At 36.0% G+C, this 14,973-nt stretch overlaps 1 protein-coding gene across 3 annotated transcripts in view; it reads right to left on the reverse strand.

The window, feature by feature from the left end:
- EPHA5 (EPH receptor A5) overlaps positions 1 to 14,973 on the reverse strand; it is a 263,882-nt gene that overhangs the window by 20,272 nt on the left and 228,637 nt on the right. For all 3 annotated transcript variants that reach the window (XM_045531916.1, XM_045531915.1, XM_045531917.1), the window contains 3 exons: positions 9,942 to 10,003; positions 8,328 to 8,537; positions 5,595 to 5,744 (listed from right to left, as the gene is read on the reverse strand). In XM_045531916.1, coding sequence (XP_045387872.1) covers positions 5,595 to 5,744; positions 8,328 to 8,537; positions 9,942 to 10,003 — 422 coding nt within the window. The remainder of the gene's footprint in view (positions 1 to 5,594; positions 5,745 to 8,327; positions 8,538 to 9,941; positions 10,004 to 14,973) is intronic.

Below are 14,973 nucleotides of genomic sequence, written 5' to 3' on the forward strand. Positions count from 1 at the left end.
TATTACAGTAGAATTCACAATTGCAGATATGTGTAATCAACCCATGTGCCCATCAATTCATGAGTAGATTAACAAGATGTGGTGTGTGTGTCACACATATGTACCATAGAGTATTGCTCAGCCATAAAAAGGAATGAATTAATGTCTTTTGCAGCAATTTGGATGGAACTGGAAACAATTGGCCTAAGTAAAGCATCTCAAGAATGGAATAACAAACACCCATGTACTCCCTAATAATTTGGAACTAATAGATGGGCACAGAAAGAGGTAAAAATCATTGGAAATCAAGAAGAGGGCTGGGGGGAGGGGAGTAAAAACCTACATAACAAGTACAATGAACAATATTCAGATGCTTTTGCCATACAAACCTGTAGTTTTTCCACTTTTATACTGAGTCACATCATTGAAATTAGAAGTAATTGCCCCCCCACATGAAAATAATTTGAGAGGAGCATGAACTTTACCCTACAGATTCATATTTATTTGCACTATATATACATATGCATGTGTGTATATATATTCAGAATTAAAATGAACTATTCTGGAAGATGGTGCATTCTTCATCACAGACGAAGTGAAAATATAGCCTTGAAAACTGAGTAGCAAGAAAATTATAGGGAAAATTTGAACATCAGCTGTGTGTTTTCATGAATTAAGTTCTACCTAGGACTTGAGTGCCTATATTGCTAGGTATCTACTTAAGATCTCACAAAGAAGAGCTGTTACTATAAGATATGAAGCTACCCAAAATGACTAGAGTTTATGAATATATTTCTGGAAATAATCTCAGATAACATAAAACAGTTTCAGATGTATCAGTTTTGTGCCAGGATTTCTTTCCTATTTTCAATGGTTATTAAAGACAAATTGAGTATGTCTTTTTTCTTAGTACATCAATCTTAGATCAAGAGAGTTCTAGAGATTAAAAAGATCTTAGAAATCCTCTTTTTGAGTCCCTTTCTTTATAATCATTGAAAATGACAGCACGATTTGTAGAATCCTAAATGACTGGCTCTATGTCCCAGATTTTTATTTTGTTGTTATTGTTGTTATACTGCAAGGTGCAGGAACTTTGAGCTGAAGTACTGATAATTCTTTATGTATCACTTTTTCAAAAGAGTAGTTATCATGAGGATATTAGTTCTTAAAACAATTACTTATATCCAAGGGCAGCATTATCCTTAGAAGATCACTATTATCTTAAAGGACCAATATTCTTTGGTCCAATGCACTCATTTTAGACATTATTCTGAGGGTAAGAAGTTGAATAATTTGCTCACTGTCAAATCTTAGTAATTTGCAGTATTTGGGTGAGAACTAAATTCTTCATATTCTTATTTTAGTTACTTACAGCATGCTCCTTGTTTTGCCATAAAATATTCAGAGGGGTGTGTGTGTGTGTGTGTGTGTGTGTGTGTGTGTGTGTGTTTATACCTTTATTTCACATCAGAAATTGAAATAAAGGGTAGAACTAGGAGGAGAAGAACTCCTAGTTCAAAGCTGGTTGACATCTTTTTGGAGTCAAATATTCTTGCTGCCTTATAAGTAAGATCCGGGGCAACCAAAGTAGCAATAAAACTACTGGATTAAAACTTGCAGGAAAAAGAAAGCACAGAAAACTGACTGCCTAAAAACGAGGACAAAAATAATTGTAACATAAGACAATTAAGAAAACAGATTTCTTAAATAAGTCTTTAAAACTTTTTGGAAACAATGCTTAGTACAATCTATACATTCACACATTCCATAATACATGCAAGAAGCAGACACTGTCATTGTATGTAAAAATGCAATGCAATGAAATCGTTAGTTTGGTTTTTATCTTAGGTTCTGAAAATTGTTGACATTTAAAATGTTTACTATCAATAAATAGGCTTCTACTGACTGCAGGGTGGTATCTTAGCTTTCTGAGCTTGCATCAGAGTTCATGGTCTGGTATTTACCTAAAATCATCTTAGCAGTTCTAGTTTATTTTTATTATGTGTTGTTACAGTGTTTTCCTGTGATGGCAGCTGCAATCCTAAATCAAAAGAAACTTACTGCTCCTTTCTGTCCTCCTGACACAGAGGAAGGTCTCCCCTGTGAGATTTAGATTATCCTGCATGTCTTGGTAATGTAACATTTTCATGGTGGCAAAACCCTTTTAGAATCAGATAGTGTCTGGAATGTAGAGATTATGGGATATATCATTTGAAATTGTAAAGTCAGTATTTCTACTTTGTTCTCTGAGAATTTTTTTCCAGAGAAATATTCAGGGATCATGATTTTCAAAGACAGTTGGTTTGTCATGTTTCTTGTATACAAAATTTGGATAGAAATTAGGGCATAGCAAATTTAGTGCTAGAAACTAAATGCCACTGATGATCGTGAACTTGTTGAGGAAGTATGATTATAAAGCATGTATTGGACTTCGTATTAAAGACAGACACTAAGTTATACGATCATTTTCTGTAAACCTCATTTAAATTCTTGAAATACCTAGTAAAGGCCAAAATATAAGATTTTTTTAATAAATTTCTGAAAATATTATATTAGAACTTCCTTGTATTTTTCTAAATAGTTTGCAATAAGGTTATCTGGAAGAGTAAAGAGTATTGAGACACTCAAATGACAGAAATTGGGAAAAAAAATTTAAATGAAAAAATAATAAAAATAACAAGCACCTATGAGAGCAAGAATGGATGATGCTACGATGCAAAAAAAAAGCTATTAAATATCAAATGAATGAATTTTTATTCATTTATCTATGTAACTTTATAGTCTCCACCCACCAAGAACAGTCAGTGGCCCAGCCCTCTTGTTATGGGATTGGCCAATGGGATTTTAGCAGACAGGCTTTAGGCTGAGATACATTTGGGCTCCTTCTTGCCCTTTAGCCACTTGGCAAATGAGATCCCATTTGGGCTAGCCTGCTGGTACGAGGAGGAAGAGGAGAGATTTTTGAAGGAGAGCCAAGATGTACCAACATAGATCAATTGGACCCCAGGAGCACAAGCAAGTCTAGTCAAGACCAGCATAAACACTTACGAGCATTCACTTAGCACCACAGTCTACTTTGGGCTATAATGCTATCTGTGACAGACACAACTATATTAGCTTTAATTGCCAATAATGAAGATGATGTGCTACACAGTTGGGAAGGACTAATAATTCTAAGTAACAGAATCAGAATTCAAAATACCTCAGGTTTAAGTTGGAGTTAACTAGGCCAATAAGGAACAAATGTTTACCTTGAGTCAAGTAGACACACGGTAGGGACCAGCATATGAATGCTTGCTGGCAGGACAGATTAAGGTACCTTTATAAAAATTAAAGGTAAGAACGGCACTGAAAGGAACCTTGAGATAACTTAGAAGCCAAACCATGCAGTGCTCTGTAGTAGGACATGTTAGAATTTGCCATTTATCTGAAGAATAGAAAGTAGTAAATCGGTAATTATGATGCATTGAATTGAATGTTTTATGTTTTATATTCAATTAGAAGGCTGATTTAGGATCACTGATTGGAAGTGAGTGAAGGGAGGTAGCACATGACAATTCAGCTGGAGACAGTGTGATGGTTAGATACAAAAATTTTAGAGAACAAGGTTGAAATTTCTGGTATAATTTTATTATTTTTGTAACCTTAAGAAAGTCATTCAGCTTCTCTAAGCCTTAGTTTCTTAGCTGTAAAACAGTTATAATAATAGCATTTCTCTGATGGTTTTTTAAATATAAAAATAGATATATGTATATTAAAAAATACGAACTGAATGATAGTTTTGCCACAGTCCTACCACTAAAATCATAAAACTGAAGACAATAAATACTGTTTTCCCAGATTTAGAGAAACCAGCCAGCACTCCCCTCTGCAAGTGGAGTGGAGCACAAAGAAAACCAAGGTAGCAATTTTAGGTGACCACAGGAAAGGAACACTAACTCACTGCCTTGCAGTGTGATTGCTGAGAGGCAGGAATTCATGAAGACAGTTTGCTGTTGCCATCAGAGAAGAATGCTGTGGAACAATTCCTAGGAAAGCTGACGTGTGACCCTGGCTTCTCACCTGGGGAAACTGGAAGAAGGTTGGCTAGCTGGAGGCGTCTGCAATAATAAGCCCCAAAGAAGAGGCACTGCTAGAGCACCCAACAAGAATGTGTTTCCCTGGGGTAAAGTGGGCATAGGTATAGTCAGTAGGAGACTGTTGGCAACAGGTGGCAAGTGAGAGGAACTGTAGGAAGTTGAAGTACGCCCTCCTCCTCTGGTGGACAGGCAGGGAGGAAGCCTTCAGCTAGGCCTTTTGGAAATGCTCAGACAGGTGCCTCAGTAGAGAAGGAATGTCTAAGCATCTGTCCTGCAGGAGGTATCAGTAGCCTCCCCCTCCCATTACGAAAACAATCTTGCCCCTTCTTTTCTGCCTTTCCACCCAAACCAATCCTGAAGAATTCAGATACAGACTCCGGCAGAGGAGGAGCAAAAATCTGACCATTCTTTGTTCCCACTCGAGGGACCCAGGGTCAGGCTGGCACTGCAGTTGTGGAAAACACTTTGAAACAAACATGGGATTGACTTCTAGATTGGACTTGAATTTTTATATTGGAAAGTGAATGTTAGTGACTTGCATTGTTGTTTCAACAAAATTCAGCTGAAGGTCTATAGTGACTGTCTAACAATCCTGAAGGCACGGTAGAGGGAGATTTTATAGGGCACAGATGAAAGAAATTTTTGGAGGAAAAAAATAAATGTTTCCAATAAGTACATAATGAAATTAAGACTGTTCAATATACTGGCTTTACAAAGAAGTGATGAGATATTAATTGGTAAAGCACTTAAGAGATTCTGTGGCACATAGTAAGGGCTCCATTAATGTCAGCTGCTTTTATAACTATTGTTGCTTCTCAAAAGAAAAATATCAAATTTCCATATGTTGCAAAATGGAAAGGGGCTGCTTTGAATAGTAATGATGGAAAATTACAAAGGCAAAGATTAAAGAGCCATGTGTCAGGCATCAAATAATAAACATTCTGAATTGAATAGAAGATTCTTTCATGGCTCCCTTAATTCTAGAATTCTGTTATTTTAAGCCTGAGTCGTTTTCCCATTGTGGGAAGAGTCTGGTTTTTTTCCCCCAAATTAAATAGATAATACAACTCTTCTTATATTTTTTAATTTAAAGAAACATAGATTATTCCTTTTTATCCTCTAAGAGCATCCACTATTAAATCAATATCATTCATCCTTCTGGTTTGGAGTATTAGCTGCCTTTATCAAATGCAAATCACAGAAACTTACCTGTCAGTATTCATTCTTTGATGGCTCTTTCTTTATCTTTGAAAATGATCCTGACATAAATTGAGTGAAATATCCCCACAGTGCAGCTAGAACTGTCTGACAAGGGACTGCGTTTCTATAGAACTATAACTTATTTTCCTTTGTACTAACTCATTTCGAGCTTCTGAATAAAGGATATTGCAACAACCAAACAGATCAGAGGGTAAGCAAAGTATTTCATTTTTGTAAGCAACCGTCACTTTCAGAAATGAAAAACATTGTAAGTGTCTTGACTCAGAGAACAAAGTATTTCATTTTCGACGTGAGAAAGAACAGTCCCGTACTCACATCTTGATTGGTCATCTCCCAGTAGGGTCTCTCTCCGTAAGACACAACTTCCCACATTACTATTCCGTAACTCCAGACATCGCTGGCAGAGGTAAACTTTCGGAAAGCTATTGCTTCTGGGGCAGTCCATCTGATTGGAATTTTGCCTCCCTAAAATTGAAAAAGAATTAAAAATATCCCCACCTACTTCAAATGTATCTAGGGATACTGTTGCCATGCTGAAAACATCTAGAAAGAGATACCGCATTTTTAAGTGAATCTGTCTGACAGCATGCGTTCTCTTTTCACAACTCTCAGCCCATAAGCACTTGTAGACTAACTACTAATTGGCTGTCCGGAAAGTTTCTAGTTTAAATTCTGTTTGACTACAGGGATACATATAGGATCCACATCTCAATTACAGTACTCAGGATGGCAGCTCTAAGTAAGGGAAAGCAGGCAGTCAAGCAAATCAATAAGGTGTATCCTCATGAGTTTCTCACAGAGAGTACAGGATTCAAATTCCCTGGGTGCCTTTTTTTCTTTAATGCACAAACTGTAAATGGAAATTCTAGGTTGCTGAATGCAATCCTGAGAAGTTTAATAGTTAATAACACAAACATGAAAATCAGATAGATTACAAACTTACAGTTATACCTTCCCTCGATGCTGTGTTATTTCTTCTAGACTTGTTTTCTCTTTTTTTCTGCTAGCATATATTTATTTTGTGAGACTGCTCAATTTAAGAGGGTATCTGTATAACTCAACCAAATTAAAAATTATTGAAATTGGATTATGGGGAACAACTTATCGCATTATCAAGTTTAGAGTTTTTTTTCCCATGGTATAAAATTAATTAGGGCTGGGCATGGTGGCTCACATCTGTACTCCCAGGACTTTGGGAGGCTGGGGTAGGAGGATTGCTTGAGGTCAGGAGTTCAAGACCAAACTGGGCAACATAGTGAGACCCTGTTTCTACAAACGATTTTTTTAGAAAAATAATTGCATGTGGTGGTGTATGTCTGTAGTCCCAGCTACTTAGGAGGCTGAGGTGGGAGGATCGCTTGCGCCCAGGAATTCCAGGCTGCAGTGAGCTATGGTCACGTCACTGCACTCCAGCCTGGGTGACAGAGTGAGACCCTGTCTCAAAAAATAAAAAAAAGAAAAGAAATTATTTGGTATGTTTTCTCTTAGTACACACAATAAGGAGCTTTATATCCTGCCTCCTTCAGGATGAAATTATTTTTTGCTTAATTTTTAAAAGCAGGCAAGTCCATATAACCAAGTATTTCCTCTATAATCAAATATATATCAAGAGAAAGAGAAGTGAAGGCTTTAATACTTTCTTGTAAAAAAACTGATGTATACCTTCCTTTTTGGAGGAAGGGAGTGATTTAATTCACATACTTGGGGGAAAAAAACTAGGATTTAAATTGCTGTTTATTAACCAAAGTTTCAAGACATATAAAGAAATAATAATTTAGGCTCATGTTTGAAATTATTCTGGGAGTTGAAGTAAGGTTTGAATTATTTGCTCTTTAGATATATGGTAATACCACTCGAAGAAGACTTTTCTGAAATTTGTTTTTGTTAATTAAATATTCCTAGGCAAGGTCACATGATGAGGCCTACTTATGCATAGATATTCTATAATTCTCTCAAAATTGTCCTTTGTTGATTATGTTAAACCTTAGCCCATAATTTTTCTCCTGGTCCTCTGACCATCATATGTGTCATTAATATTATCTGAAGTTCCCTTATCTTCTTGTGTCTCCTGTAGATTTTCCACAAAATACCACCACATCCCATTTCAGAGCAGTAAGTATTGGGGGATCTCAGGATCTCTGTGTCTCAAGTAGCCCTGTAGCACTGAGGTCCCCAACCCAGGGCCACAATCCAGGCTGCACAGCAGGAGGTGAGTGGCAGGCAAGCAAAGCGACTTCATCTGTATTTACAGCCCCTCCCCATTGCTCACATCACTGCATAAGCTCCACCTGGTGGGTGCATTAGATGCTCATAGGAACTAGAACCCTACAGTAAACTGTGCATGTGAGGGATCTAAGTTCCCCATGAGAATCTAATGCCTGATGATCTGAGGTTGAACTAAGGCGGTGATGCTAATGCCGGGGAGCAGCTGCAAATACAGATTATCATTAGCAGAGAGATTTGACTGTGCAATAAATGTAGTGCACCTGAATCATCCCGGTACCATGCCCCCCACCCCCAGAATTGTCTTCTATAAAACCAGTCCCTGGTGCCAAAAAGGTTGGGGACCACTGCTATAGCATGACACATGGACATAAACCTTCAAAAGTCTGCTTTTTGCACTTAACTAAGATACCAACCAATCTCATTGGCAAAAGACTTTTCTATAACATTGATCTTGCCTAGCCGAGGTTTATTAAATGTAATTCTAATTTCTATTTTTAGTAGAGACAGGATCTCACTCCTGCTTAGGCTGGTCTTGAACTCCTGAGCTCAAGAGATCCTCCTGCCTCAGCCTCCCAGAGTGCTAGGATCACAGGTGTGAACCACAGTGCCTGGCCGAGAAGAATATTTTATATTTTTTTTGTCTAAGTTTAATATTTGAGTTTGCTGATTCATAGAAAGGAGAATTATCTGGACTTTTAATATCCTCTCTTTCTCTTCCTGATTTTGTTATAGGAATACCCTTTTGGTATCTGATTTAAAATCTTAAAAAAAATTGAGTGCCTCTAGTCCAGTGTTTCAGAAGTCCATTCTGTTAGATCTTACCCTTGTGGTATAAGCTGCCTCAGGATCATCTTCCAGTACCCTCGAAAGTCCAAAGTCAGACACTTTGCACACAAGGTTACTGTTGATTAAGATGTTTCTAGCAGCAAGGTCTCTATGCACATAGCCCATGTCGGAAAGGTACTTCATTCCTGCCGCGATGCCTCTCAGCATGCCAACGAGCTGAATCACAGTGAACTGCCCATCGTTTTTCTGTAAAGACAATGTAGAAACATTATTCTAGCAACACCAATCACTGGGGGAAAATATGAAAAAAAAAGTCTTCCTTCAATTCCCAAATTAATAATATCACTCATTAAAATTCATATGCAGTTGCTAGCTGAGGGAGAATGGAAACTGTTAGAAAATAGATAGCTAACTTGGTAATGTTTATCTGCCCTCTGTCTGGTCAAAGCAGATAAAGGCTTTGAAAGCCCTTGTCAAAAATCTCATTTAGTTGCTCTTTTCTGCATTGTAACTCCTTTATTCTCAGTCATCAGAGGAGTTTGTTCATCACTCCAGCCTAGTACCTGCCTTGGGTCAATACTGTGTATATTTTGAGGTGATTTAAAAGATCCTAGCTAGATAGGCATATTAAGGTAAATATAAAGTGGCCAGAGGAGATACAGGAGTTTCTGTAGCAGCAGAAGGGTGAGGGATGACTGAGCAATGACCAGGACAATGTCAGCAATTCTTGGAAGTTTATTGTCTTTATCAAGGGCACTGAACTTAATGCAGTCACACAGACTCATAGGGTTTAAGCAATAATTATTTTGAAATAAAGTAATGATGTGACTTTAAGAGACTAGAGAATGTGAAGGTATGGATCAAACATTTGGCAACAGAATCTGGTAGAGGCTGGAGATTAGAAGAGGAAACTCTGGCTGACGAGTGGACCACTATCATATTCATTGCTCAGGCCCTTCTCACAATGGCCATCAAAGCCATTGTCCCATCACTTCTCCTGATCAAAAGCAATAGTCACTCTACTGAAGTTACAAAAAGCCAGCCTATAGGTTTAATCAAACCTGAAAATATGTCACACTGTCTAACAAAAGCTATTTATTAATAAAGTGAGTTGCCCACATTTAAAATTGGGCAATTTGCACATAGAAAAATCTTTTCTTGAAACCCAGATGATCTGACAATATTGGCTATTGTTGATGACCACGGGACTGCTCCATTGGTGCCAGTAGTGACTGGCCCTTGGGCTATGAGCATTTATAGACTCCCATTTGACACCTTCACAATTATTTAAATGGCTCCTTTAGACATTTTTTCTTGCTCTGCCTGATACTATGTATTTTGAGAAATTTCAGTAGTTGTAAGCTTTTGTTTCCCCTTTCCTTTCTTTTTTTTTCTTTTCCTCTTTTTTTTCTTCTTTCATTCCTTTTTTATTTTTTATTTTTTGCAAATTAACACATATTTAAAACTGTAGTGGCAAATAATTTGTGTAAGTTTTCAGAAAAGGACAATTTTCAAACCAAAGTTAATTTTGGAGTTTAATTATTAACTTCACGTCCATTTAAAACTTTAGTTTTAAAGTGGCACGATTTCCACTTCACCATCACAGCCAATGTACAAATAACACTTTGCATAACTAGTCCCAAATCCTACCTTTAAAAATGTATCTAAAGAGCCATTCTCCATATATTCTGTCACTATCATCACTGGTTTACCTGAAAAAGAATACAGAGTGATATAAACTGCTGCTTTTTGATATTTGCATTCTTATTTAGGAAATTTACCAGGAAGTTTTTATTTGTGTCCAAATTATATATATTTATTTTAAAAATGTCTTTTTGAGTAATAGGCAAATTCCTGACATGATAATATCTTATTATAATGGGTGGAGTCTGCGAGAAAAAAAGTATCACAAGATTAGTAACAGATTGACATTTAAGATAAACATACACAATTGCCAATATTGGAACTAATTTATGTGGAACATGAATTTAATGGTGAATTCTGTTTTAATGGAGGTAATGATATAATGTATCAAATAATATCCAGGAAAACACCTGGAATATATTCATCTTGGTCATATTAAATAATTCTAAGTAAAAACTCCTTTCCTAACTGCTCGTCTGTAATCCCTTGAATATGTGTGTTGTGCTTTCCTACCTTTATTTCTGTTTTTTCAACTTCTTTCCTTATGGCTACCTCCCTTTCGTTTTTCAGCCACACACTTACTCTATTAACCCCATTTGTTTTTCATTCTTCAAAGCTCTGTTCTAATTCCCCTTGTTATATGAAAAGTTCCCTTAGCAATCATCACTTCTGATGGAAGGAATTCTCTTCTTTCATATCTAACATTGACATGTAGCCTAGAAGTTAGCTAGAAAGATTCTGGATCCATACTTTTTGACTTTTAAACCCAGATCACTCACTATCTCGTGCCCTTGGGCCAAGTGAATTATCATCTCTGTGCCTCAGTTTTCTCATCTGTAAAATCAGGATAATGACACTTATCTCATTGTGTTGTGTGTATCTACCAAATCATATGGTTATCCAAAGCATTCACAATAATGCCCATTACTTAGAATTTTCTATGTAAGAAAAATTATTATTATTATTTTATAAAATGTTGTCAACTTTTTATCTGTGTGTTAACTTTCTGGCTAGATGTAAGTTGACAAACAGACTAGATTAAATATTATCCCCTATAAAATTGTGATTCTTTGTACACAGTATGTCTGTAATACAAGATAAAAAATATAAGATCAAGAAAATATGTAAAACACAGTTGCTAGTTTGATCATTCCACATTAACTTCACTATATTTGAAAACATGCCCCTTTATTCTCTAATAAAAATACACTACAGAAAATGTAAATGTCGACTTAAACTATTTTGAGCTATGAAAAATGGAGACCTATGATGACAAAATTACTATCTTATATATTCCTTAATTAACTTTTTATATTATGAAGGGAAACCAAGCCTATACTGTTGTGCAACGTGCTGTAATTAATTTAATGGTATTCTCCAGAGGGGCATCTGTATTTTACTTGAAAACTGATTAACTCAGGACATAGAATTAGAGCTTGAATAGTTATACACATCTTATTATCCAGAAGTGCAAAGAGAGATATGGAGAGTTTGACAATTATATATGAAAAAGAAATAACTGGGATGAAATAGGATTTTTCATCCCAAGGTCATGTAAAACTCACTATTTAGAATAATAAGGTAGGACGGTCTAATTTCTCACTTAGATAATTATCTTCTTAGGACAATGGGAAAAAAAAAGATTATAACTATTTTGTTTTTGTCCTTCCTATAATTGTAGTCTATATTCATGAATAGAGAAATGCTTCCAAATTAGACTTCATTTTAATGATTTTGCCATACCAAGTTAGAAGGACTTCAGCTGGACTCTAAAATAGACAACAATCTGCTTTGGGTCCTTTTCGTCCCATTCTCATATCTCAGAGCATTTTATTTCTGCATGAAACCTTATTCTTTTAAGCATCCAGAACTAATATACTTCTCCCAAGGGTGGCAGCCAAACTGTTTAGGCACAATTACTGATGTGTCAAACTTTATACCAGCCATAAAGCTGTGCTATCCTGGAGCAACCCGCTGTACCTGACATTACTCCTTCATTTGTCCGATTTCACGAATTTGGAAGCACCCAGGGAAGAAACTGGGTATGTATATAAAGGGGACACATGGATCACTCTGGCATCAGCTTTTTACCAAACAGTATAAAAGTCTTTTGATAAATTTACAAATAATAGAGCCAAAAGAGTATGTACCTGCAGAATATCAGCCCTGATGTAACTAAAAGGAGGCCTAGATTTTCTGGAAAAGGCCTGTGGTTCCAAAAATCCTCTGTCTGTGGCTCTTTGATTCTGATTCTGCCTGATCTCACTCCTTACTTACGGAAATCTACTGAGGAGGTTGTCTCATTATAATTAGAAAAACTGAATTCCAGCAGACATCCAGGGAATATAGTCTTAGCTTTCCCTACTTGGCACCTCTCAGCTCAGACCAGATAGCAGACCCCTCGTTCTTCAATGCCAAACACTAATCTACGTCTATCATTATCTACTCTACCCCACATCCTTGACATTTGTGGGGCTTTCCCTATATTTCTACTCACAACACTTTCAGTTTCTTTCCTCTCTCTTTTCCTAGACTTTCTTTTTTCTGCCTATCTTCTCATATTTTTGGCTCACTTCTTACAGTTTTGGGTCAATGATAAAAATTTCCACTGCTCACCCATGTCTAGGGAGCAGAATTTGGATGGAATTCCCATATAAAATATCTTTTTCTTGGGAATATTTGTATGTTAAATTCACCCCCCAACTCACCAAACTTTCAATTTATACTCTAAAGAGAATGCACTGATCAGACCACTTATTTACATTAAAGAATACAGTTTGGGAAAGAAAAAGTGATGACTTTTTTGGGAGATGGGCAGCTGGCATTCATCCTGTAAGATTCTCAGCTAGCATCACCTAGTTTTAAAAGTCAGGTTAATTATGTATGACAGTGTAGGTTGTGATGTCAAAAACAAAAATGTTATTTGAGAAATATGATAAGGACCTAAAACACCTCTCATATTTCACATGATGGGGGAAAAGCAATTAAAACTAATGTTTTGCAAACAAGTATGATCTTCTTTTGTTGACAAGAATAAGACACTTCAGGACCCATTCGATTATTTTTCATGCTTGAGTCATTTTAATGCTAATTACATTTAGTTTGGCTTCTGTTTTGTCTCACTTCCTGTGAGCCTGCAAGAATGACATAGCAATAATTAATGTTGCTTACTCTAACCCTTGTAAATTCAATAAAACTGTATAAATCATTTTCCATTATCCAGCCTGAAGTACAGACACAGAGTAAATCTGCCAATAATTCTGAAAGCATATTATAAAAAATCCATATAAAAAGAGCTCATAAAGCATGTCAAAACCTGATTTTAATCACAGAGTAGTTTTTATATTACTTTATATTATTTACTGAGGGCCTAGCCCCAGCAGAGTCTAAGAAGTAATAGAAACCCATTATTTGTGGAATTCACCTTTATTATTGATAATCATAAAAGAGCTCCAATTTATGGATTTATTAAGCACCTACTCTTGACAAGTCACCATTGTAATTGTTATTAAAATTGTATAATCATATTACAATAAACACTTTTCAGATAAAATTAGGCTTAGACAGGTTCAATACTTTAGTTGGGTTGACGAGAGCAAGTCACAGAAGAAGCAAAGTTGGGGATCAGATTTACAGTTATCTGAATATAAAGGCTGTTCTCCATTCTTCCATACTACATTGCCTATAATGTCAAAATATTTACTTTCAGTTTTAATTTCATTCTAAAATCTCATAAATACTCACTTTTTTGTGTTAATACAAACTTGGTAGTCATGACTATGTCTTAACAAAGCATTCAACCACTGACAACAGGTCTAGTAAGAATTAACCTTCACTCAATAAATATTCTATTCTTACCTAAGGTCATTACTTATATATGCACGAAGCAGTCGATCATGAAGAGAGGGAAGTGGGGAGCTACTATTCAATGAGTACAAAGTTACGGTTATGCAACATGAAAAGCTCTAGAGATTTGTGCAATATTGTGCTTAGAGTTAGTAATACTGTACTGGACATTTAATTTTAAGTGGCTAGATACCATGGGGAGGGGTGTGTTTATGGATCGCAATAAAAAAAGAGAATTTTTTTCCTTACTATGTAATTTTTTTGGTGCTAACATCCATCACAAATCTTCAAGAGAGAAAAGAATATGCCCCTCCTGGTAATACGATCCTTTTCCAAAAGATGTCTCAGAGTTAGGTGAAACAATTTGAGATGCATTGATCTAGTGTCCTCACTACTCAGAGCATGGTCTCTGATAAGCAGCATAAGCATGGCCTGGGAGCTTATTATAGAAATGTAAAATCTCAGTCCCCAGTTGGATCTATTGAAACAGATTTTGCATTTTAGCAGTCTCCCCAAAGGCACATTAAATTTTGTGAAACACTAAACTAGGCCACATCACAAGAGTTGCAGCTAAATCTGGACTTATTATTTTATTTGCATTCATACCATCTGCCTTTCTGAAACCATTAGATCATCAATAAACACACACCACTTAGGGCTATCAGGGAGCATTTCATTTAGAAGCCTCATAATTCACTGGAAAACAATTGTCATTGGGTTTCTCTTAGAAACATTTTATAAGACTTGTATAATAAATGATTAAATGCAAGCCTCTGCTTACACTTATATATCTATAGTTTTATTTCATTATGTCATTCTATTTGGGCTGTATTCTATTTAGTATACTAACACTTGGAACTGTGTGAAATTACTTTTATTCTTACCCCAGGGGAAACTTGGGATATAGCAAATATGTGAATCAATTAATGGTTAATGGTGAACCAGAAAATAGGACCTTGTGCTTTTAGTAGGATATAGAATGCTTACTGAGAGGAGAACACAAACAAAACAACAAAAACAAACAAACAAAACTATGAGACAGTTAGAATTTAGAAAGGCACTCAGATATTTTAATTCTACTATGGTTCTTATTTGCTGCCTAATACATGAGAGCAAATCATTTTTAAAATTATATATTATCAATTTGGGGAAATATGATAAAGTGAAAAGCCTATATACTTAACCTGAGACA

Source organism: Lemur catta, chromosome 19 (genome assembly GCF_020740605.2).
Source record: "Lemur catta isolate mLemCat1 chromosome 19, mLemCat1.pri, whole genome shotgun sequence".
Lineage (NCBI taxonomy): Eukaryota > Metazoa > Chordata > Mammalia > Primates > Lemuridae > Lemur > Lemur catta.